Genomic DNA, 25646 nt, shown 5'->3' with positions numbered 1-25646 from the left:
TGTGTATTTTTTTATATAACCGCAAACTTAAACTAGATGTAGGTTTTAGTGCTATAAAACAATTCTGAAAGATTTTTTAATTTAGTCTTAACAACGCGAGCATAATTACTTAATTTTATTTTTATTTTTGAGCGGCAATGTATTGCGGACATTGTGGTCACTTGATGGCAGTTGTGACGTCGCATCGCATCATTAAATGCCAAGTTTTGAGTTAAAACAAAGTATAGTCATACATTGCTCGCCTAATTATTTTATATGAAAAAATAAAAGTCGTAATTTTTTTATAAAACGAATGGAAGTGAGTTCATTAAAGCCTAAACTAACTAACACGCTGTATACGTACTGCCGCTTGTGGTATTTCCTTCAAACCTTCAAGAAAAGAGCGTACTCCCATCTTAGAGGCGGGCAACGCACTTACGACCCCTCTGGTGTTGCCATGGACACCTCCATGGGCGAGGGTAATTGATTACCATCAGATGTTTCGTGTAATCGTTTGCCACATTATAAAATAAATAAATAAAACAATTGTATGTAAGCGGCTTTTAACAGAGCTTTGTACACGTCATTCCTTTGCCGATCCACCATTCTGGAAGATTGCTGTAAACAGTGTTTTCTAACATGGCTGCTGGGTCGTTTAGGAGTTTGCACATGCTGCACACATCTTCTGTTTCAAGTGTTGCTTTGAATTTGTAGTGGTTTCGCCATCTGCAAACAACATAAATAAATAAATAATATATACAAATATCATTCTTACACAAATTGACTAAGTCCCACGGTAAGCCAAGAAGGCTTGTGTTGTGGGCTTGTGGGTACTTACAGCGCGGCTTACGTGGGCGATGACTCGCGAATGCGACGCGGCGCGGCGCGGCGGCCCAACGGCATTCGGAGATCGCCCACGTAGGACACTTCCATAGGTATCAAAGGATTGAATTCACCCGCGCCGCGCCGCTTTGCGTTCGCGAGTTATTCGCTCAGGTAAGACACTGCCTTAGACAACGATATACAGTGTGTATTTTTGTCAGAACTGTCACAAGTGACCATGATCATGATGTACGAAATACATTGGCGCTTGAAAAATAAACAAAAAATAATTATGCCTGGTAGTTAAGACTATATTATTAAACCATATACTACTATATTATAACTATATTTTATAACCTATTATAAAACCAAAACTTCAGCGTAGGATGTAATTCAAATTAGTATTGTTTTCAATCTGACTCCACAACACAGGCATAGCCTAGTGTGGCAGTCATAGGTTAATGAAATCTTGTAAAAAATTTGGTAAATAAACTATTTTTATTTTTATTTATTTTTATATTAATTTTTTTATATTAAAAAAAATCTTTCAGAATTGTTTCATAGCACTTAAGTCTACGTCTAGTTAACGTTTGTGGTTATACCTATCAAAAATACACACTGTATATAATATACACATACTTGAATACATAGAAAACATCCATGACTCAGGAACAATCTGTACTCATCACACAAATAAATGCCCTTACCGGGATTCGAACTCAAAACCATCATAATATGTAATATCAAGCTTTTGTATCATATACAAATAAACCGGCCAAGAGCATGTCGGGCCACGCTCAGTGTAGGGTTCCGTAGTTACTCTTCCTTCACAATAAGCTAAACTGGAGCTTAAAATATAGTAAATTGTTAACCAAGGGATGAAACGGTACCTTTCGCCCGAGTTAAGCAAATAGGTAAATTTGCATAATCAGTACCTAATTAAAGTAAGTCTTTTTACTATGAAGGGGAAACTTTTTGCGATAACTCAAAAACAGCTAACTGATCATGTCCGCTATAGTTTTCATTTAATGTATTTTTTAAGCTCTATTTCCAAGATTTTTTTCATATTTTTTGGACCTATGGTTCAAAAGTTAAAATCTAAAAATTTTTTTTTTTTAGGGTACCTCCCCTACACGTAAATTGGGAATGTTTTTTTTTTTTTGCTTCAACCCTACATGTGGGGTATTGTTGGAAAGGTGTTTCAAAACTAATAGGGGTCTTCAACAAACATTTTTTGATAAAGTGAATATATTCGGAGATAATCGCACCGAAAGAAAAAAAAAATGTGTCCCCCACATTTCCGTGTAGGGGAGGTACCCAAAAAAAAATTAAATTTTTTGATTTTATTGTATGACTTTGTCGGCTTTATTGATTTATATATCCATGCCAAATTTCAGCTTTCTAGCACTAACGACCACGGAGCAAAGCCTCGGACAGACAGACAGACAGACAGACAGACGGACATGGCGAAACTATAAGGGTTCCTAGTTGACTACGGAACCCTAAAAATAGAGACGATCCGTTTAAGCTAGGTATTCGGTATCTAGTATAGTCAAGTTAAGAAAAAGTATGGAAGTAAGTCGTGTAGTCGTGCTTTTTTTGGATTTGTTAGATGGCGCAACTAGATTGATTCCCCCGAGTTGCACCGTTTCTATTATGTACGGAAGACCGTTAAATTTTAGGTATAAACTATAATGTGCCGTAATTTTGGAGTAAATTAAAAGCTATTAGGTTCAAGCTAAGTAGTGTATAGAGAACACCTTGGTGCATAGTATATCTTAATTAAAAAGATGTGCAATGTATGATACCCTAAAAAAAAATTTTTTTTCGATTGCGGCTCGAGGATAAGTCAGTCGGTTGGTGCAATCTCAAGTTAAGCTTTTTAAAGCATTATAAACATTCAGTTAACTTTGCACGCCTGGGCAAATTATGGAACATGTATTTTTAATTATTTTGTACATTGTGCTTCGGGGGAAATTAAGAGAGACGTGAAAATTTTAAAAACGGTACTTATCTAAATACACTACATTTGCACTAAATAAAAAATAGAATTTTTTCACCGGAAGTTTGTCAAAAAGTAAATAGAATTAATTGCAACGAACTGCAAGCGAAGGTGGTTGGCAGCACGTGGCGCGGGGCGCGCGGGGCGGGGAGATAGCGCAGCGCGCAGCTAAGGTTTGCAATATCCGACAATTTTTCGGATCCGGATACATAGAAATAGGATATCAAGAACGACTGTCAAACTTCAAAAGTGCGACCAAAAATGAAATGCAAGTTTGTGCGTAAATTGTCTATGTGAGATCAAAAATAGTGATGTCATGTTACAACATATTAATAATCTATCGGTGTTTGACTGCTTTATCGACTACTTATTCAAATGTGTTTGATTGTATAAAAAAATGTTATACGAGTAGGTATGAAGTTGCTTCCCTTATGGTCATATAGGGCCCAAAAGGTGCCTATGAAACCAGCATCATATTTTAGTATGTTGTTAAGCATGTTATTCTGACTAAAAAACCATCGGGAGACAGTTTCTAACGTGGTTAAGTCACCAGTTATGACGTCATCAAAATGGCCGGTGCCGTGTTCAGAATATTGCGTATACCACAGCAAGCTTATCACATGTAAGCTTGTGTGGGGTGTCATAAAAAGCAAAATTAAATGCGCTACAATATGGTTTATACATTTGACCTTGTAAATACCATAGTTTGCGAGAAATTTTAAGTTTTATTTAAATATTTCCGAAAAAAAAATCCGTTTTTTGTTTTCATCAACATTACTAGTAACTTTACAGGAAGACATTGTATCAAGATATGAATGCTATATTAATAAGCTATAAAATTCCATTAAAATTTTGAAAATCGGTTTATAAACAAGCAAATTACACTATTTTTGTTCCATACCGGATGACACCACCAAGAGTCGGATGGCTGTTTCAATACAATTTGCAAGGCAAATGATGTTTAAGTAAAGGTAACTTGCTGAACGATATTTATAGTAAAGTAATATTTTCGATAAAAGTATTATTATCAAAATTAAGAATACTGAGATCGTTTTATTGTAATTTACTCCGGATCTAGCTAATTAAAGTAACACACTAATTAAACAAAAATATTTATTTTTTTACGTATTATTTTGTCCCAGAGCATGCACCTTCGCATGCGCAAAGCATAGTGTATTTAAATCCGTGTTTTACTCCCCCACACCCTGTACAGCGTTCTTTGCACTTGCAAGACAATAGCTCCTTGCAGAGGTGTACGCTGGTCCATCATTTTTCTTTCGCCAAGCCTAGTTGCAAGAATCTAGCATTTGTGGGTCGCTATTCAGGTAAATTGGTCCCAATGTGGGTCTGTTAAGCCCTTTTTATATGCTGTAGGAGAGCATCCTGTTGAAGGAATATACTCGATCGCTCTGGTTTTTCCTAAACAAGATCCTCCTCGCAGTATTTACATTACCTCTTTTGTGTCCCTACTGGGAAGTTATATGTAGGGTTTGCAATTAGAATATTGTGATATTCTAATTATTCGAATATCCACCAAAATAAATATCCGAATAAACTGATTTAGATAACACAGAAATAACGTTTTTAACTATGTTTTAATACAATGATATCACCCCAACTAATTTTAAATGATTACTTGATTACTATAATAGCTAACATAATGTTATTTCTAAAACCGTACTTAATAAGGAGGGTTTATATCTGGATTAGCTGGTGCATAGTTGGAAATACATCCAATGACTCACCTCGTGTTCATTCGTCATGAAATACTAACTATGAAAGCAATACTTACTTACTTCACTGGATCAGTGACCCAAAAAGAATCTTGGCCTTTGATACAAGAACAACGTCACTCTGCTCTATTCTGCATCACTCCACGCTAGTTGGATACTCCGAGGGCGTTTTAGGGCTACATCGCTCCTGCGGTATATCTTTTCACAGCCCGATTCTCTCCCGTCCACTCCAAGTGACCAAGCCTGCGAAGTCGTGCGGCTATAATCTCGCTAATTATATTGGGTGCCGCAACTAGCTACTCTAGCTCCCTATTTTTCCTACGCTTTCATCTTCTCTATCTTCATCTCTGATAGGTCCCAGAATATTCCGCCAGAATTTCGTCTTCTTCACTAAGAACTTGTTCTTTTTTTTCTGATTCAGAGTCCAAGTGTAATACTTACCGATGTCATTCATCAAAATCTAATTATTGTCTTATAGACTTGAATCATGGACAGTCTACTGATCAGCTTGGACACTAGAACTCGGCGAAGCGCTGCTGAGCATCTTAGGGCATTTTGGATTCGAACATCTATCTCCTCTTCCCGATTACTTTAGGTAGGTCTTCTCTTTTCAATCTGCGGTGGCAGCATGGTTCTATTTTTATCACTTGTCACTATGCCCTTCATGACAAATGATAAAGAGCCGACCATCTTAGCCCTATTCATTTGGAGATATTCTAGTGGTTGATTATCAGACCAATTTTCTCTCCTTCCTACTCTACTATCCTAGCCTTGGCCTTCAGGTTGCTTTTGTTTTGAGCCTATAGCCCCAAGTCATCAGGATATCCAATGATCTAATGTTTGCATTAAGCAACATTCGCATTCATTGTATAAAGTTACTGCGTGACACCTGTATGTACCTATCAAAATTGATGTGCTGTTAGTATTTGAATTGATTAAATATATGAAAATACTATATTTAAATGACAAAATGGTATGAAATTATTCATAAATTTCATTAGAAAATTGTTCCGGTTATAGGTCAATAACCATATTTAACGGATCCGTAATATCCGGATCTTATGACCCGATATCCGGATATTTCGGATATCCGGATCTCAAATCCTACGCGCAGCGATTGTTCCGAGACAGTTTGTTTGACACTTTTGACGGGCAACGAGCACAAATCTTTCTTCTGGCATTAAAACGGAACTATTGTTTTAAACAATCATTGAGTGAACTAAGTAGTCTAACGTTTTCGTAAGTATATGGAAAAACGCGATTTTTCGAATTTAACAAACATTGAGCGTACCTGTATTTAATTTGTTGACTGTCTGTCTGCATACTCAGAAACCCTACTATTTTTGCAGTACATGCCACTACTCGTGCCTCAAGAGCCGTGCTTCGTCGGTGCATCTACGCGCGTTCCTTCTCTTGCTACTAATCACGTGCTTGTCGCTTCTGTGTATTTATTGGTCTACGTTTTTGATTACAAAACTTTTTTATGGAGTGCGAATGTAAACAAAATCAAATGAATATGATTGCATCAATTTCCAATAGTATTAAAATTTCCCCCGAAGTACAACGACAGTAAAACATGAAAAACTACTTTCCGGGTGTCGCACCATGGTGCGAATTTGACATTGGATTTAGATATTTTTTCTAATTATTTACTCAATTTGCACCGAGTACATTACTTTCCCCAGACCCGCAATGGCCAAAATAGATTTTTTTTAATGTTGTATTTTTTTTTACCTGTTCCGTAGTTTTAATTAACATAAATAACACGTGCGAATTTAGATATAAGTGTTGTAAAACGTACGCCAAATTACACCGAGTACACCTTTTTTCTCTTCTTAGTTATAACCATTACATTATTTTCAGCCGATTTCACCCCTTTCCGGGGGGGTGAATTTAGTAACGATTGTATAAAGTTCGATTTTTAGCCCATACAAAACAATCCGTAGTGATTTTATTAGTCCTTAGAATTAGTTCCTGACTTTAGTGAAATTTGAGTTAATTTGACCGTACTAATCATGTTTTGATGGAAAAAGCAGAAGTTTTTTTTGGCAGGTACCGCTTCGGGACGTCGCTCCGTAGAAATAAATATTTTTTGCGTGAAAAAAATTTTTCTTCTACATTTTACCAACGAAAACACGATACCGGATATGCCGTTAAAATTAAATAAAATAATCTTTTAATTCAGACCCTTAGTGTTAGTAGCAAAACTTAAATAAGTACTAATGTTATAGAGTACGATTTTCATGCCACCATGCAAAACAGTACGTATACTGTATACTTAGGGCTAGGACAATACAATACCGGGTGAGCCATACACTTTGATACAATAAAATAAATTTTCTACGAATATTAAATTTAAAATTATGACAAAAATTACGTACAGATTTACCTTAGACGGACTAGATTCGATAAAAAAGGTATTACCTAAAGAAGTCGTAATACAGGCTGCCGTTGCCTGTTTTGTGGTCATCAATGATAGCAGCCATGCGCGCCGCCAGACGTTTGGCGCCCAACTCGCGGGCGTCCAAGAAACTGCCCGGAGGCAGGAACCTGCAACAACATTAAGTATGACTTTTATCCTGCAACGAAGCACCGTATACAAGCTGAGTTTCTACCGCAAAAATCATAATTTCGTTATCTGCCTCTCTATCACTTGAATGAGTACAAGAATGAGAGAAGAGAGAGAACAGAATTTTGATTTTCGATTTTTGCGGTAGGCGATCCGATTTGTTTCAGAATCTCAGAGCCAATTATGGCTAAAATCGTAGCAACTCTTTTTCTATTATATATTTTTTTACTTTTATTAAGAAGCAAACGGTCGTTTACAATATGCGGTATTATTAACTATTGCATTTTAAAGCTAGACCTACGGTTTCCTTAATTAAATATAAGAGTGCTAGATTTTAAACAGTTTTTTTTGCTACAGAGCATCTGAGTTTTATATATATATATATATATAGTTACTGAGTTACTGTTACGAATATAAGAATATTACGAGTATATTAAAATGGGTAGTAAAATGGCTTTTACCTGGAATAATTGGCACCCCCGAACACAATAGGCACCGTGTAATGGTTCAGAGCCGTCAGCACCTTTTCTGTCACGTATTCTTCACTTATCGAGTTCTCAAATGCGAAGTAGAAGTAGTATTTCTTCTCCAAAACTTTGCCACACGCTGGATTTCCCCGCGGACATTTGCGTATACCACAAAGCCCGTAGATGTGAAAAGATAGACCATACCGATCTAGTTCTTGTTCTAAATCTTCAACGAATTTTTCTCTCCTACTCCTAGATTTACAATAAGAAACGAACCAGGCTGCCGCGATACTCTTCGAAGAAAAACGAGTCTTGGTCTGGTCGTCTACGGGATCTAATTCTTGCCAATGCATGTCTTTTCTAGGCCCAACGACTTTTCCTGCCAAATCGTAAACTCTGAAGTAGCCCCAACGCAAATCAGAATCTAGCCTATAAGTCCACGTCCAATTAAAGAAATCATTGAAATGACTGTCACAAATAGGATAGTTCTGGGGTGACTCAACATTGGCATAAACGTATTTTTGACTAGGTGATCTATACGGAGGCCAATGGTATGATATAGGTTTCATAGCAGGTAGGTCCTTTCCGTTGAAAATAATTGCATCAAAATGAGCCAAGGCTTTAAGATCGCTGACATTATGAGAAACGTAGCAGTTCGTGTATTGACAATCGTTGGACGTGAACGCATCAAATCCGTGTCGTAAGAAGTTTAAAGGAAACGAGCTTGCTTCAGTCCATAGTAGGATATATTTGGTTTTTTCTCGAGTCCGTATAATATACGGAGAATAAATATAGGTGCATAAAAGTAAAGCGGTTGTGACGGTGGACGCATACAATAAAACGACTATTTGAAACTTTGTTATTCTGTTGGCGTATCGGATCGATTTCGACATTATATTTAGCGAAGAAGAATATATTTTTTATAGTTCGTTAATATTGGACTGAAAAGGATTTGTTCTTCGAGAGACGTTAACCTAATGTGTGTGAGCGGATCCCACTAACAATATCTAATTTTAATCTGATTAGATTTGTATCAGAAGGATTTTGATTATTGCTGAGACTGCAGAATTGCAGTTAATAATTGTGATTCGAATGCCTTTGCTTCCAACAGTTCCAACACAACGGGACTTCCCGACATCATGTGCATTTGGTGTGAATTACAATCATGTCTTTGTCTTCCGTCCTTTGAACAAGCCGATTTGATTAAAGGTAATTTATTCACGCGGCGATCAGAAAACATTGAACTAACCTGTAGCAGAAAAAAAAAAACGTAATAGTAATATAAACGTTCTCAAAAATTTTGGCACTGATTCAGTTGTCAGTAAATAAACAGAGACCAAAGACTATAGAGTAACCATAGCTATCGGTATCTCTAAAGAGGGCCTTAGCGAACCTTTATGTATGTATTAGAAAACTACCTATTATGTAAATAAATGACATACGACTACATGAGTCAAATATGAAAATAAAATCTGTCATATTTGTTTTCTATTGAACCCCACCACATTACCTATCTATTTTGTGACATTAGTGTGTGGTCCAAAAATATGAAGTCTTTATAAAAAACCGGCCAAGTGCGAGTCGGACTCGCACAGGAAGGGTTCCGTACCATTATCTATAAAAACGGCCACCCATCCAAGTACTGGCCCCGTCCGACGTTGCTTAACTTCGGTGATTGGATGAGAACCTCGAGATTGGAAAGAAATATTTATTTTATTCTGATTTTAGTATTTGTTGTTATAGCGGCATCAGAAATACATAATCTGTAGAAATTTCAACTGGCTAACTATCACGGTTCATGAGATACAGCCTGGTGACAGACGGACGGACTGGGATGTGGGATTTTGAGTTTCCAAAACGTCCCGCTTGGCGCGCTGTTTCTAAATCCCATACAAAATGAGACTTAACGCAAACGCGTACGTCACGTCACGCTATCGTATAAATTTACACTAGGGGTTCTGGACAGGCAAAGATGTAGGTTATACTGATTCGTTTTTAGGGTTCCGTCCCCAAGGGTCAAACGGGACCCTATTACTGGGACTCCGCTGTCCGTCCGTCCGTCCACCTAGGCTTAACTACTCTAGCGCTACTCTGAAGAAATTTGGAACTATTATTTATAGTACGGTATTTTTGTCTATGAATAAAAAGGCAAACAAATTTTGGAATGTACAATTTGAGCTCTTTCAAATGATACCTGACTTAACCTCGTCACTACACTTTGAAATTTTGCCCCCTCTTCATATTGGGCATTTCGCATAATTAATAAAAAAAAATATATATTTCAATGTGTCTGGGTTAGCGTTCTTTATAACTATTCCAAATTTCAAATCGATAGCTCAAGTGGTTCTCGAGATATTTAGCGATGTGATAGACAGACAGACAGACAGACAGGCAGACGGACGGACAGAGTCGCACCATAAGGGTATCTTTTGTACCCTTTCGGTACGGAACACTAATAAAACATCTTCGTGTTGTTGTTGTTACGTAGTGGAAAACGCCTTTTTGAAGGCGATGATGCTATAGAAGGTAGAGGCAAGGGACAGAAACTCCTTAGGCAGAATTGTTGCAAGTGTCCAGCTGTCAGCTATAAATAAAAGTTCCAAATCTCTCCAGAGTAGCGCTAGAGTAGCTAAGAACCTCGGCGTTATTGACGGAGTGAAGTGCGCTGTCTATGATTAGATTTTTTTCTCAAGTATTCTTGATATTGTAGCCCCACCGAGCTCCGCGTAGGGCCGAAGGCCCGGAGCGTCCCATTGGAGCGCCCAAGCACGCGAGGCCGAAGGCCGAGCTGCGAGAGTGCGTGCTCGCACGCGGACCATTCTTTGTAAGCAAAAGTACAACTGCTTTACCTTTTCCCTTTGGAAAACAAACTTTTTCACTAAAACAACGGCAACAACAACAAACACTACAACAACAACACATTAACAACAGCATTAATAACAACATACGCGAGGCCGAGTGCATGCTCGCACGCGCAGCAAAAGTACAACTGCACCACTTCTTCCCTTTGGAAAACAAACTTTTCCACTAAAACAACCGCACCTACAACAACAACTCATCAACAACAACATCAAGAACAGCACCAACTACAAAAACAACAATACCAAAAACAGCACCATGTACACCGCGGGGCCCTCGGGCCCCGCGCACCAAGCAAAACTCTACATTATGTTTTTTTGTATATGGAGATGGACACTTTTTGGTATATGGAGATTTTGATCGATGCCATTATGGGGCGTAGTCTATTGATAGGTGTCAAAACTGACAAGTAACAACTATGCAAAAACTAGATTTTACGAAGAGAATGAGAATTTCAGAAATGTGTGGTTAAAATCTTTTGGGTTCCTCTTGTTACACTGTGTATAAGGGAGATCTGGAGTCCATTTTATAAAGGCATAGTTTTAAGGAGTAAACTGGGTAGAATGATGCATTTATAATACCGTAGTAGTTATTAGACTGAAGGCTTTTGACCATTGTTGATGTCGGTGGTGTACCCACTTATAATTATAGCCTTGTGGGTACCGGTTCTCCGATTAATCTCTTCTCTGACCAAATTTTTAGTCATCATAGCATTTTTTTCGAGGATTTTTTTGCTCTATACAGCACAAACGAGGTCTACACCAACGATTATTGACCACCACACATGAAAGGTAAAACTGTTGATAAGTGGAAATTATGCTGCTGTAAATGTTTGCTGCAGATTTACTGTATAAACTGCATGTTTTCATAACAGCCGGTCGCGTCTAAATACTCTAAATTAATGCGCTTTAATAATAATATTATTATATCAGTGTCTCGATAGTAGTTTCAGTAAACGGCCGCATAGCGAAGAGTCTCGACCAACATCTTGAGAGACTCTCGCTAGGTGGTTGGATCAAGGGTCAGATGCAGAGGGCGGTGATCTTGGACACGGCGCGGATAGTCCGGCGGTTCGTCTGTCTGCGGCCCGAATTACTGGCAGCTTGGGCCCTGCCCCGCTGCTGGCGGCACCCTAGGTTAGGGTTTTTTTATAATATATTCATGTTTATATGTATTTTGTATTTAAATTTTATACTCATATTATAAAAAATCCTAACTTAAGAAGATAAATAAATAAAGAGGAGGATTATTAAACCTCTTGAAGAGAGCGATGTTTTTCTGGACTAGATAGCACAACCAAGGATTGAACCACAATTTTTGACCACCATACGCATATGAAAGGTTAAACTCTTAAAATCAAACTAATCCTGTGCATCACTGAGGCCTTAAGTCAAATCAGCTTCTCCGTATGACTCACAAGAACATGCAAACAATTCACAACATATGCACTTGATGCTTCTCCTCATATTTCGGACGTGAACGCATACCGATCGCAAATACCATATTCGCGGACTCGCAATCGCGGACAGATAACGTATTGAGTACCGGCGTATTAACAACAGACTTTAATCTTATTAATTTTAAATATTATATTTAGATTTAATGCTTTGGAAAATTTGTTGCCAATCGGACACTAATCGGATAGTTCCCACTCGTTATCATCAAAATGGTTGCTTTTTTGTATCCAGCCTTTTTCATAACTGCGTTGCTTCTGTGCGTCTATCGTTATTCATCCACAATACAAAAACAGGAAAAGAGAATCATAACCAGATATATTCTACTGAAGACTGGGCCAAGTTTAGCGCCTTTGAGATTTTTACGTCACGCGTTCGACGCGTTTATATCGAACGATTGCGAATACACGAACTGCTACGTTTCGTATAATGTCAGCGATCTGGGAGGCGTGGTATACTTCGACGCAATCGTTTTCAATGGACGGCAGCTACCTAAAGCACGCCCTCGCCTCCGTAGGTCGCCTAAGCAGAAATACGTTTATGCCAATATGGAGTCATCACAGAATTTTCCCATTTACAACACTCGCCTCAACAGCTTCTTCAATTGGACTTGGACTTATAAGCTGGATTCTGATTTGCGTTGGGGCTACTTCACAGTTTACAACTTGGCAGGACAAGTTGTTGGGCCTAAAAAAGAAATGCATTGGCAAGAGATGGATCCGATAGATGTCCAGACTATGACACGTTTGTCTTCGAAGAGCGTAGCGGCAGTTTGGTTCGCTTCTAATTGTTACACATTAAGTAATAGGGAAGAATTTGTTAAGGTTTTAGTAAGAGAGCTACATCGCTACGGCCTTTTATTACACATCTATGGGGCGTGTGGCCATAAGCGCCATGGCGTGTGTCCGCGGGGAAATCCAGAGTGCGACAAAGTGTTGGAACAGAAATACTACTTCTATTTGGCGTTTGAGAACTCGCTGTCTGAAGACTACGTAACAAAAAAGGTGCTGACGGCTCTGAACCACTACACGGTGCCTGTTGTTTTCGGCGGAGCTAATTATTCCAGGTAAAATTTTTGAGATAGTTTTCTATAAATTTTACTATTATGTTTTTGTTTGCACAGAATTGATAGATTAGCAGAGGGAATATTTCTACGACAAAACTGATTCAATGATACGCTGACTAATTACGCACATGTAGCTACTCACTTAAGTTCGAATGAGTGCGTGTGTTTGCGGATGTCGATTTCTTGTAAAAACGAGACTGCCTAATATACAATATATTATTGCCAGTGATCATAAATGGATGAATAGGAGAGGAAACTTAAAAACTAGGGCTCATGAAAGGGGTTAATAGTAATGTTAAGCATAGATATAATAACTTATGATATATATCGTATCGCTGGACATTTTCTACAAATTAATGCAGTTTGTTACTTTAAGAGACACGGAAACAACATGTGTAACGCGCATGTAACTCCTCTGGAGTTACATGCGCGTTAGGCCATGTAACTCCAGAGGAGTTACATGCGCGTTACACATGTTGTATGTTGTATGCCACATAGGCTACGGATACTGCTTACCATCAGGCGGGCCGTATGCTTGTTTGCCACCGACGTAGTATAAAAAAAATGTGTCTTTCTCTGTCCCTAAGCACATAGAAAGCACAAAGAATTGGTGTAATATCCTCTAAAGAATGATGATGTTGCAGGTTCTTGCCTCCGGGCAGTTACTTGGACGCACGCGAGTTGGGCGCCAAACGTCTGGCGGCGCGGATGGCCGCCATCATTAACGACCACAAGAAAAGCAACGGCAGCCTGTACTTTGACTTCTTTAGGTAATTTGCTATCATGTGTTCATTAATAACGCCTAAAAAGGCAGGGTCTTTTTAGGTGAGGAGTCGATTGCGCACCCGCACACACGTCAGCGGTGCGGCATTCGGGACCGGCCACATGTCAGTGGTGCGGCACGCCGCATCGTAAAATTTAGCGGTGCCGCGTAATCAAAAATTAACGGTGCGGCACCGTCGGCACCGCTAAATTTTACGATGCGGTGTGTGGCGCCGCAGAGCGCTTTGCGGCACCGCAAAATTCTGCCGCACCGCTGCCATGTGGTCAGGCCCTTCCTCAGTTCGTTTACTAGTGGCGCGTTTGGCGGAGCGTGCAGAGTTGAAGAATTTGATCGAAGTGTACTTCGCCGTGCCTTACCACGAGTTGGCGTAACTTACTTTTTATGCATCTCGGTCGCACTAATATGCCTATAAAGTATGTTACGTACACGCTAGCGAATATATCAGTGTCTAACTCGTGGTAAGGCTACTGAGGCTACTATCATATTATGTTTGCATTTGTTTAATAGGTAGCGTCGTTTGAGCGACTACTCAGTTTTCAAGTGATTCGATGTTTATTTTCCAGATGGCGAAACCATTATACATACAAAGCAACACATCGGAAAGAAGACGTATGCAACATATGTAAACTTCTCAATGACCCTGTAGCTCTGACAAAGACGACTGGTTATGAAAATTTTAGAGACTGGTGGAATGGTTAAGAGCTACAGTAATAACCAGAATAACATATCATAAGAAGAGAAAAAATATTTTCACTTTAAAACAATTTTTCGTAAATAGATAAAGGAGGAAAACAGCCATGAAAATAAAAGAAATATCGTGCTGCCTACAAATTCTGATTGCCTTTATAATAGCCTGAAGTCGTGAGCGAAGAAATTTAAAATTTAAGAATGTCAATGTTTTGCGTTTGCAAATGGATTATTTAAATACAAGATTGGAAATAGAAACGTTTGTATTCTTTAATATTTCTAGTTGGAGTAAGGTAGACCCTTACGATACCTGTATCAAATTATACGTAATATATGACGTGTGCTCGGACCTCGCGAGTCTTTGCTATTAAGAGGAAAGAGGACGGCCGCTTTTCCATACAAACGTAGTCCCCATTTTCCTTGATTTAGCTTTGATTTGAAATAATAGGCAAGATAATAAATTACAATTATAGTACACAATTGTATTTTTTTCCGTAGGGTTTTACGTTTTTATAAGAATTTCCGCAAGTTAGTAAAAAAGCCGATTTTCATGATGTTATTTTTTTACTTCCAATATTATTTAAGTAAAGGTTACAGGTAACTTTGAATTAGTGTCAAGTAATGCAAAAGAATTATATAAACAATCTAATATAATTGTTCTAAAGTTATAGTTTAACCCTGATTTTCATTTTCTTATTGACTGCACAGTTGTGTGCAATATAATAATATTGCACACAACTGTATAACCCTGTAAGAACCCTGATAGAAAGCTGGAATTTGGCATAGATATATAAATCAATCATGCCGACAAAGTAGTCAAATAAAATGTATAGTGGGGATACACTTTTTTCACTTCAACCCGATGTGGGGTGATGTTTGGATAGGATAAACGAATAACGGTTTTCAACAAACATTTATTGATAAAGTGAATATTTCCGACCTAGCTTTTGAGTCACGGGTCCAAAAAATATGAAAAAGAAATCGTAAAAGTATAAAAAATGTTTAATACTTCAAGACTTTCAAACTGTGGCGAACATTATTGGATGAAACTTTCAATCAGTCAATCGAACATTTATTCAGCTAATAGGCCACAGGGGCACTTGTACATGTCAAATTTTTACAATCAATAAAAATAACAAAATACAATTACAAACATGGAATCAATGAAATATTAGATTGCTATGTACAGTCAACCAATTTGAATCCTAGGCCACTATAGAACCTTGTCGCTTTAACTATTCTATACATGACATGCATCACTCAATAAGCACTGTCGTAGAAGTCATTATGACATGGTTCTATAGTGCCTAGGAATCAAATTGGTTCACCGTACTTTGTAATACCTCAGAATAAGTAAGTAATAGTATGGTAATAGCCCCCGTTCTGGGCACACTATTGTGATGTATTGACAACTACGGAACCCTTCACTAAGCATGGTCCGACATGCTCTTGGCCGGTTTTAAGTATCCGATGAATACTTAGAGTTATAAATTCTGCAAGTTCTGAAACAGCTGCTAATTTTCTTGGCCGAAAATTAAATGTCTGCGCCGAAACTTATTCCTAAAATCTAATATGCAGACAATCGAAGACCTTTTAATGTCCCTATTTAATAGACAATGAAATATTTTCAACTTTGTTTCAAATTACGAACGAAACTTAAGTGAAAAGTTTTATTAACTCAGAAATCTATATTTAACTTATATTAAAAATTTAAGATAAAGGTGATTGCATATGCTTTATGAGGCTTATATCCAATAGTAAATAAATTGAAATAATTCAATTATATATTAATTAGTTGCACTTCTAAGTCAGGTGATCTTAAGAGGAAATACTCTGCTGCGTCCCTTTTCAGATTTGAGAATTCTAGATAAATAACTCCGTCGCGCTGAGGGGGGCGGGAACGAAAAATCATAGACTTCGCGGTTTCGTTCTCGACATTTTCCTTCCCCAAAACTTAACCAATCGTGTCGAAATATTGTATTTATTATTATATTTTTCATTTAAATTAATTTACAGATAAAGTTATTTATAACTTAGTGTTTTTGTAAATGTTTTTTTTTATTATTATTATTATTCTTTTTGACATTTCGACAATACCTAGGTTTTCCCTAGCTATGTATACATTGACATTTTCTTTTTTGTCGTGACATTTCTTTATTTATTAATTTTATATTTTTTGTTTTAATGTTAAGTTGACGATCTTTTAGTGAATGCCTTTGTTTTATCCTTTTGTGTAAAATACTGTGTCTTTTTCTTTAAGAAATAAATAAATCTAATCTATTCTAATCTAATTATTGGATTGGATAAGAAAGACATTATCTGTGTCTCATCGTTTCGATTTTTGCATTTATTGTTGCAGATTTTGCATGCTAGGCGCTTTTTTACGACGCATTTATTTAGCCGTTTTTACTCGTAGCAAATTCTCTTTGAAATGTCTATCAAGTACTTCTCAAGGCCCTCCTAATGAACCTAAACTCGATGCGCTTGTGTTAAGTTAGTGAGTAAAAAGGTCCTTTGGCTACCTTCCAACTGCATCATCAGGTCAGCTCCATGTTAGCATAGTAGGTATACGTGCAGCTTATGGACGTACTACACTCAGCGGGCCTACGGGGCCCTTCGGGTTCAATATAACAACGCGTTCCGGGTATTGGTGGGGCTGCCCCGCTTCTGTAGCGCATCAGGGATGTTTGCTGAAGCGCGCGTCGATTGCTTTTATATAACTCTGCGCAAACGATGCACATCCCTGGTGCACCGGGTGCGGGCCAGCGCCAACCCAATCCTGCGCTCGATTGCCGAGAGGTTTGACTGCCCATATTTGAGGCATTGTGATGACATGCATGTTTCTAGAAGTACCTATTATGTCTAACCACTAAGTAGGTGCTTCTAGAAACATAGCTGTCTTAGTAATTATTTAGTGATAAGTTTGTACATATTAACATAGCTGTAAGTGCATACTAACATACTTATGAGTCTAAAGTTACTTGAAATAAATGATAAAATAAAATAAAATAGTATAGCATCGTCATCGGAATTACGGAAGTACTCCTCAACTGTATCAAGATATCAGGGAGTGGTTGAGATTTAAGGTACAAGATTTGAATCAAATATAACTTATTGAAGCGCAGAGTATACGCAGTGAAGCTAACGGCCTGATTCGAAGTTTAAGATATGTCAAAAATTTTAAAGATATACAGTGTGTATATTTGATATAATCTCAAACTTAAACTAAACGCAGGTTTTGGTGCTATAAAACGATTCTGAAAGATTTTATTAGTTTAGTCTTCACTACCAGAGCATAATTAATTTTTGAATCTTTCGAGCGCCAATGTATTTCGTACATCATGATCCCTTGTGACAGTTTGACGTCGCGTCATTAATGAGAGAGTTCAAAATAACAATACATTGCTTGCTGAATTATTTTGTATGAAAAATAAAAATCGTCTATTTTTTATAAAACGTATGAAAGTGTGTTAATTACAGTCTAAACTAACTGCCCTTTGATTATGTGGTCGTATCAAAAATACACGCTGTATAAACGATATGGATTATATATGTCAGTGTGAAGAGTGACGTTTCTTCAAACAAAAACGTCAATTTTGACATTGACATATCCAACCCATATCGTAGGTATCTTTAGGAATTTTTTGTCGTAATCGGGCTAGTAAAAGTTTGTACTCGTAATAAACTGTCATTTTAGTATCTAGGATAAAAAACAGATTATATAGTTTCGCATTATGTTTTATATTAATCCCTGTCGCTTCTTTCCGCCATCGCACTACGCGACAACATTTCCATCTTCACCACTTAGATGTTGGCAGTCCTCAACTGTGCGTTTCTCCAGAAACTTCATGCCTCGCACAGCTTAACTGTAGAATAAACTGTTGCCTGCGGTATTTCCGGACCGATACGACTTTCAAACCTTGAATAATATCGCGTAATCCCATCTTAAAGGCTGGCAACGCTCTTTACAATCCCTCTGGTGTTGCAGATGTCCATGGGCGACGGTAATCGCTTATATTCAGGTGATTTGTCTGCTGGTTTGTTTCTGTATCATGTAACAGCCGTAGGTACGGTCAAAAGGTTTAATTTGTGACCCATTTCCTACCTTGTCACAGTGACAAACAACATGAAAGTCACTAGAGACTTCATCCTATTGTCACTGTCACAAGGTACAAAATAGGTCACAAATTATATCTTTTGACTGTACTTGGGCCTTCCTTACATAATTCTGAATAAGGTGCAAGGTGAATAAATTATATCCCAATTGCGTTTTCGGAAGCTGTTTTAAAATGTTAATGTTTTGAATCAACAAACAAAATCATCCCAACTCGCAATAAATTAAACTTTTTCATTTACTCAGCAATTTCTTTCGTCATTTTCTTTTGTTAAAACGATCCTTTTGTTTCATTAAGAATGCTGTTATTTGATCTGTTGGAAGTTAGTAAAGCCTATTCCCGCAATTCAAACTTGGGAACTTTAGTAATAATAAACAACTCATTTATTCACGATAACATTGGTCTGCCATTTACGACACTTTTTTTTTCTAATCAAAATCACAGCTCTTTCGATCCTAATGGGATAAAAAAATCCCCAGAGTTTTTTTCCTATTGTGTTACCATTTCCCCATATAGTTTGTATGGCGGTAACAAAAGGGAAAGTTTAAAAATGTACGGATTTTTTTTAAACCTTTTTGCTCCCAGGATGAAAAGGGCTCGCGATCTTGACTAGAAATCTTTTTTTTTTATACTACGTCGGTGGCAAACAAGCATACGGCCCGCCTGATGGTAAGCAGTCTCCGTAGCCTATGTACGCCTGCAACTCCAGAGGAGTTACATGCGCGTTGCCGACCCTAAATCCGCCCCCCCCCCCTCGTTGAGCACAAATGTGGCAAAAAAGGTCACATAAAAAAGAGACACTCGTGAACGTTTACTAAAAAGTTTGTTGTAAAACAATTATTAATAGAGCAAGTAGACATTTTGTATGTATAACATCTTATCGCTCTAATTTCTTTGTTTCACCATTTTTAGCAATGAAAACGAAATGCAAATGAAAATGAAAACTAGTACCAGACACTGAACCGAACTTTAAGATACATCAAATAATTGATAAAGATACGTTATGATTTAAGGCCAGTCCAGACGGGGACAGTTTTCGCGAAATCTTATTAAATTGCCTGATCAAATCAGGTGGTGTGGACACGTAAATGAAATTGGCTCGCCGATTTCACTTGATTCAATTTTAAGCGATCAAATGGAGATACCGACGCAATAACACCAATTTTCGACGCTAGTATGCGCGTTTAGGGGTTTTTATTTTATTTCGGGCGCTCGAATCAAATCATAAATCTAAAATTGGTGATTAAACTGCGTAATGGTGGACACTAGATGAGATTGACGCCAATATTATTTCTATGGAGTGTGGAATTAAAAGGAGTGAAATCTTTTATGGTAGATCTGTTGTAAAAGTGTCCAGCTGTCATCTATAAATGATAGTTCCAAATCACTCCAGAGTAGCGCTAGAGTAGCTAAGAACCTAGGCGTTGCCCTGAGATTACATATAAAATGTGAAATAGTCTCCATGAGATTATAGCGTTTAACGTGGTCAAAAATATCTAAACAATTGAACATGCACTTTAACGTCTAGATAATAGAGACTTGTTCAGATATTTGTGAATACCTTGGCCGCTCTTATATGTCTGATAGCAACTAAACAACGCAGGAATTCAGGCCTGTTCAAGCATGTGACAAGGACCCTTCTAAGTACTAGGCTTCATTGAATTTAGCCTCGGATATGCTTTGACATGGTGCATATTAAGGCTGTTCTAGAATGACCGTGTAACACTTGATACTGAAGATTATTAAGTAGATATAGTTCGTGCCATCCACGATGACGCGTAGATTTTTTAAATCTAACCTTTAAAAATATTACAATACAAGTCAAGGCTTGCGTCGTCGTGAATGATGCGATCTATACTGATCTGTGTAGATTTAGAAGTGATGTCTACTGATAGCTATACTTTCGTGAGTGACGCATATGGGTGTCGTCGCTGGCTCGACCACTGCGTGGTCACAAGCTCGGCTAAGCCCTCAATACACTCCTGCTCAGTGTTATATAATACGTACTGGTATACTTATAGTTAAGGTGTCCATTAAAATATTACCAGAGCTGCATGAGTATTAGCTAACAAAGTTTTTTTTTCATTATTCTCCTAGGACCCTGCGTGTAAAATTTTGTACATATTCCACATTAAATGATGAACGTTTATTCAGTAACTTAAGGCCATCAGCACACGACGCGTAAGCGTAAGAGACGCGTAAGCGTATCGTAATACGCGCGTAGAACGAGAGCGCTACGAGCACGTAATACAAATTCAAACAAGTCCGCACACGAAGCGTCGTCGTACGTACTATACGCGTAAAAAACAAAACTTGTGACATAATCAAACAATGAAAAATTCTTCGTCTGACGATAAAGTAAGATCGTTGAGACATCCACCGAACACATCTGATGCCAGCGACTACATCATTTCAATTAATGAGATTTCACTTACAAAACGATTACGCTTACGCGATGCCTACGCGACGCTTGGTGCCCAGAAATCTACGCGTTTCGTACTCGTAACGTTTTTACGATACGCTTACGTTTACGGTCCGTGTGCTGAGGGCCTAAGCGTCTCAACTTCCAAATTCAAAAACAAAGCAAGTGATTCTTGGTCTCAGGAGGAATCTAAATAGATGTTTTTGTTTTACTGTGTTCGTTAGATCGTCTGGCAAGTTTTTATAACGAATAAAGTCCTTGTATAGCGGCAACTAGGCACTTAATCATAATAAGATTAATCATAAATATATCAAATAATTTATTGACCGAACAAGCGCCTCCGTTTCAGCCTTGGCAAAAATGCTTTCGCATGTTTTTCCGGCTGTTTTCCTCAACAGGTGGCATTTCTCAACCTGTTCTTTTGAAATATTTATAAGAAATTCCATAATGAAGTATATGGTTTTTTATATTAAAAAGCACTTCCAATGTGCTCACATTTAGCACACTGCTCGTACTAAACTCTTTACGTAATACTACATCCTTATTTGTTGCTTTGTGCCGAGGATTTCATAGATGCAGTACTTCAGAATTAATCCAATCGAGATAAAAATATGTATAATTACGATTCAAGAATGGAAGGTCAAGAAAAACTGACATACATATATAAACATGAGGAAGGGTATCGACAGCTGATGGGCTAAGAAGGGGCAGTTCCAATGGCCGATGGCCAAGGGGAGCGGGAGGGGCATACATTTAGCTAGACTTTTATTCTCTAGTGGGGCAGCTGCCCCGTACCTGCCCCCCTTGGCGACGCCCTTGAACATGAAGACACAAATATACTCAGTTTATTTTGTACCGGCGAGAAAATTTGGTCCCTTGTTATTTTAAATGACGTGAGACAAACAAATAAAATAATAGGAAATTTGTATTCCCTTTTTACAAAGCTTCAAGTTTCTTACTCAAATTCTTACGCATTCACGCGTCATATCGTTTGTACTTTGTCCGGGGGTGTAGGTTAGTATTGGAGCGAGCGAAGCGCACGAGCGTATTAGTAATATTAGTATGTACATTGTGCAACGAGGGGGATAAGTGAAATTTTGGATGCGAGGGCGGTAATTCCCGACAGTTTTCTTTTTAATACTACGTCATATTCAATATAAGAATAAGAATAATAAGAATAAGAATAAGAAATATTTATTAGCACAAAAAGTTACAAAATTTAGATTAATATTTAATTGTACTCACAGAAAATTGCGCTAAAAGGTCTTCACTCAGCTTGATGTGACAAAAAATGTTCAATATCAAACATTGAACATTTTTGGCAATTAGAAACAAAGTATTTTTTACATTCCAAATATTGTTATCGATGTGCTAATATTCCGTGAAACGGAAAACGATTATCAGCTCTAAAATCGAGACTGATTTCGGGCCCAATATCGGGAAGTGTGGATGTAATTAACGCTTATGACCTAAATATGTAATGGAAACTGTCAAAAGATCTGATTAATATATATATATATATTTTAATATTAACGCCATACATTGAGTTGTTATATCTCAAACGGATTAGGCAGTGTTTTCGATGAAAGCTCCTAGCCAGCGTGATTTTCTCCGACAACATCGTTATATTTCAACCAATTGACACAAAATCTTAACAAGTTATATACCTGAGCCTTGCTCAAGAATCACTATTGATAGATGAAAGTCGTATGAAAATCCGTTCAGTAGTTTTTAGTTCTGGAGTAGTAAGTGTAAGATGCAGTGAATTGACGTTTTCCCCTAAACTTGCGGACGCTAGGTTGCGTGACAGTCGTGCACATAGCGAATAGGGAGCATGCATGAACTGTAGAAGGCAACACAGAAGCCATTCATTGGCGTGAAACATTATGTCAAGTTTTTTTCTATGCGAAATAGCATGAAGTGTAGGGGGTAGCATCTGCTTAAAAGCGTGAATTGTTTTCGCTTTCGATTTAAGTCACGAGATGGCAGATCATCGATATAACCGTGTGCGTTGACGAATCGTCCCGCTAAAGTTCATATTCTCACCACGTCAGTGGTTGGTGTCGCTTCTAAATCATATATCATTATTTATTTCCAATAGGTATAGTACCTACTAACAGCTCTTAGGCTAAAATATACAGGCCCATATATCTAGTCCTCTTAGTTTACTTGCTATCCGGTCATTACAAGTCTATCCGGATATCGCGTGTTAATGTTATATGTTTTTTTCGCTTTTTTCACTGTTCAGCTTAACTAATATACACACTTCATGTACATTGAGTGTACTGTGTGAATGTTGGCTATTGCTTTCACACATTGCTTGTGCGCTAAAAAATTTCGATGAATGTGTACAGAATTTCCCCATATTTAATATCCCATATCGCAAGTTGGACGCTACAAAACCGTAGTATGCTCTTAAACTCTTAAGACGATTTTTTTATCCGCTACTCTTGTGAGTTGTTTTTCGTCCATCACCATCTTCGCACATAGCCAGTCGGAATAATGTACCCCCTCATCATGCTTGACCGAACACGCCATTGGCCGATTTTATTATTGCATCCCAAACTCAAGCTTGTATAGGATTCGTTTGATTAAATTGATCAAATAATGTTTGTGTTATATGTGAATTTATTTTACATTTGATCGGAATGTTTTTGGTACGAGTAAACAGACGCCATAACCTACATATCGGATTTCCGAATGAACTTCGAAATGGCGTCTTAAGAATATTTTTTTGTTCATTAATGTTGTTTAAAGTGTAATATTGATAGCTTAATATGCAGTGAACTAACGTGGTACGGGATTACCCATTTATCGCATCACACGTTTAGGGGGTGGGAGGGGGTCAAGGTAATGTGACATGTTGTGACAAGGAGGAGGAAGAGTCACAAACTTTGTGACGTCACGTTAACTTCATCAGTTACCGAAAACTATATTTTTATTACTTTTTAGTTAAATAACAAGTTCTTGCAATAATAATCTTTTTTATTCATGTAATTTTGATTCCTTGTCGGTTTTGTGTTATAAAATTTCCCATATCGATTTTAACAAAAATATTTTGTAGTAAAATAATAATATCTAATTCGAATTGCCGCTTTCGTTAAAAACAAAATTGCTTAATATGTGACGTCACACTAGGGAGATAGGGAGTTGCCAAATGTGACCAGATGTGACAAGGACGGGGAGAGGTCGAAAATCCTTGAAATTTATGTGACGTAAATATTTGATATTTACTGAAATACAATTTTACAGCGTTACAGCTAATGGGCGCCAAATGGCTGTAAAATAATATATTATTAAGTAATAAAGCTATAAGCTAGGTAATAAAATTATGGATGACCCCTAATGTGTTAATGAAGAATTACTCTTAAATCGCGTATTCTTGAAACCATTCTTTAGTGAACACCCGGCCAGTGTTGCCAGGCGTACGATAATTGTCGTACATGTCCGATAATTCGGACTCCGGTACGATGTACGTTCCAAACAGCATTATCGTACGAAAAGTACAATAATTTCAGCCCTTGGACGATGCCACCCAAAAAGTCTAGTATTTGAAGAAAAATATGACACTTTCCCTCAGATATAGCCTAAAATTAGCGCACTGTGGGTATTCGGCTCCTTAGTGTAAGTCAAAATTGTCGAAATTTTCTGTAAACCGTTCGGATCTGTCACAAAAATAGACAAATATAAAACTTATTTTTGCGCAATTTAGACGAAAATTGTTTTTGATTATTGGAAATTTAAGCTTATTTTGAAGGAATTTTCGGGGTACTTTTTTTTAAATAGACGTACGAAAAAAAATTCAATGGTACGATAATTTGGACACTCAAATACGATAATTCTCTTCCGCACATCTGGCAACACCTCGGCTATCCTAGTCGTCTATTAGGCTAATCATAAAATGCGAAATTATATAAGTAATAGCTTAAATACTCATGGCGTTATTCATAAACGCATGTAAAGCCTTAATGAGCACTGAATCGTTTATCTATCATTTTGACTTACATATGGTATTTGTAAGAAAAGGGTAAAATATCGTCAGTACCCCTAGTGTAAATATTTTCGACAGCGAAACGTGACGTACGCGTTTGCGTTAAGTGTCATTTTGTATGAGATTTTTGACTTTCCAAAACGTCCCGCTTGGCGCGCTGTTTAAAAACCCATACAAAATGAGACTTAACGCAAACGCGTACGTCACGTTTCGCTATCGACAAAATTTACACTAGGGGTACAGGTGACAAGCTAAACTCACTAATTACCACCACAAGTTCATAGCCATAACGAACCATTTTACTACTGTCATAAAGTTGATTTTTTAAAATTATTTTTTAGTAATTAGTGAGCTTTGCTTGCCACCTGACGATACAATGTAACGAATTCAGGTCCTGTTTCACACTGTCCGAGTAAAGAATCGGATACTCATACTCATATTCTTTTATTGGTTAAATATAAGAATTTTACAAGTCAGCAGGCTCGTAAAGGTTTATGAATAAGTGGGGTTAAATAAAATTAAACAACACCAGAAAGTTGAGCGGTTAAGCCAACATTCGCAGATTTCAACTCAACTTAAACAATAATATAAATTTATATTATAATTCTTAGATAGGACGTCCTCCTGCTAGGCGACCCAGGTACGCTCTTTTTACGTTCCGATCTTCGTCCATTCTCTCAAGGTGGCCTATCGGAC

The 25646-nt window shown here is 37.5% G+C and overlaps 2 protein-coding genes across 2 annotated transcripts; one reads left to right on the top strand and one right to left on the bottom strand.

Annotated features, from left to right (window-relative positions):
• Positions 1–525: 525 nt before the first annotated feature.
• LOC133526939 (alpha-(1,3)-fucosyltransferase C-like) lies at positions 526–8959 on the bottom strand. Its single transcript, XM_061863800.1, has 3 exons — positions 7567–8959; positions 6961–7086; positions 526–705 (listed from the first exon to the last, which is right to left on the bottom strand). Exons 1-3 carry the CDS (start codon positions 8463–8465, stop codon positions 543–545), a joined length of 1188 nt encoding a protein of 395 aa, XP_061719784.1. The 5' UTR covers positions 8466–8959; the 3' UTR covers positions 526–542.
• Positions 8960–10768: 1809 nt separating this feature from the next.
• LOC133527049 (alpha-(1,3)-fucosyltransferase C-like) lies at positions 10769–14746 on the top strand. The gene is made up of 3 exons (XM_061863934.1): positions 10769–12951; positions 13596–13721; positions 14299–14746. Exons 1-3 carry the CDS (start codon positions 12098–12100, stop codon positions 14432–14434), a joined length of 1116 nt encoding a protein of 371 aa, XP_061719918.1. The 5' UTR covers positions 10769–12097; the 3' UTR covers positions 14435–14746.
• Positions 14747–25646: the final 10900 nt, after the last annotated feature.

The sequence above is a fragment of the Cydia pomonella genome, chromosome 17 (assembly GCF_033807575.1).
Source record: "Cydia pomonella isolate Wapato2018A chromosome 17, ilCydPomo1, whole genome shotgun sequence".
Lineage (NCBI taxonomy): Eukaryota > Metazoa > Arthropoda > Insecta > Lepidoptera > Tortricidae > Cydia > Cydia pomonella.
This window is presented reverse-complemented; position numbering and strand designations above follow the sequence as displayed.

Coding starts and splice junctions, on each gene's coding strand:
- LOC133526939 (XM_061863800.1), bottom strand. CDS start 8,465: ATGTCGAAATCGATCCGATACGCCAACAGAATAACAAAGTTTCAAATA. Junction 7,087..7,566: donor GGGGGTGCCAATTATTCCAG/GTAAAAGCCATT, acceptor ATGTTGTTGCAG/GTTCCTGCCTCCGGGCAGTT. Junction 706..6,960: donor CTGTATTACGACTTCTTTAG/GTAATACCTTTT, acceptor TGTTGTTTGCAG/ATGGCGAAACCACTACAAAT.
- LOC133527049 (XM_061863934.1), top strand. CDS start 12,098: ATGGTTGCTTTTTTGTATCCAGCCTTTTTCATAACTGCGTTGCTTCTG. Junction 12,952..13,595: donor GGCGGAGCTAATTATTCCAG/GTAAAATTTTTG, acceptor ATGATGTTGCAG/GTTCTTGCCTCCGGGCAGTT. Junction 13,722..14,298: donor CTGTACTTTGACTTCTTTAG/GTAATTTGCTAT, acceptor TTTATTTTCCAG/ATGGCGAAACCATTATACAT.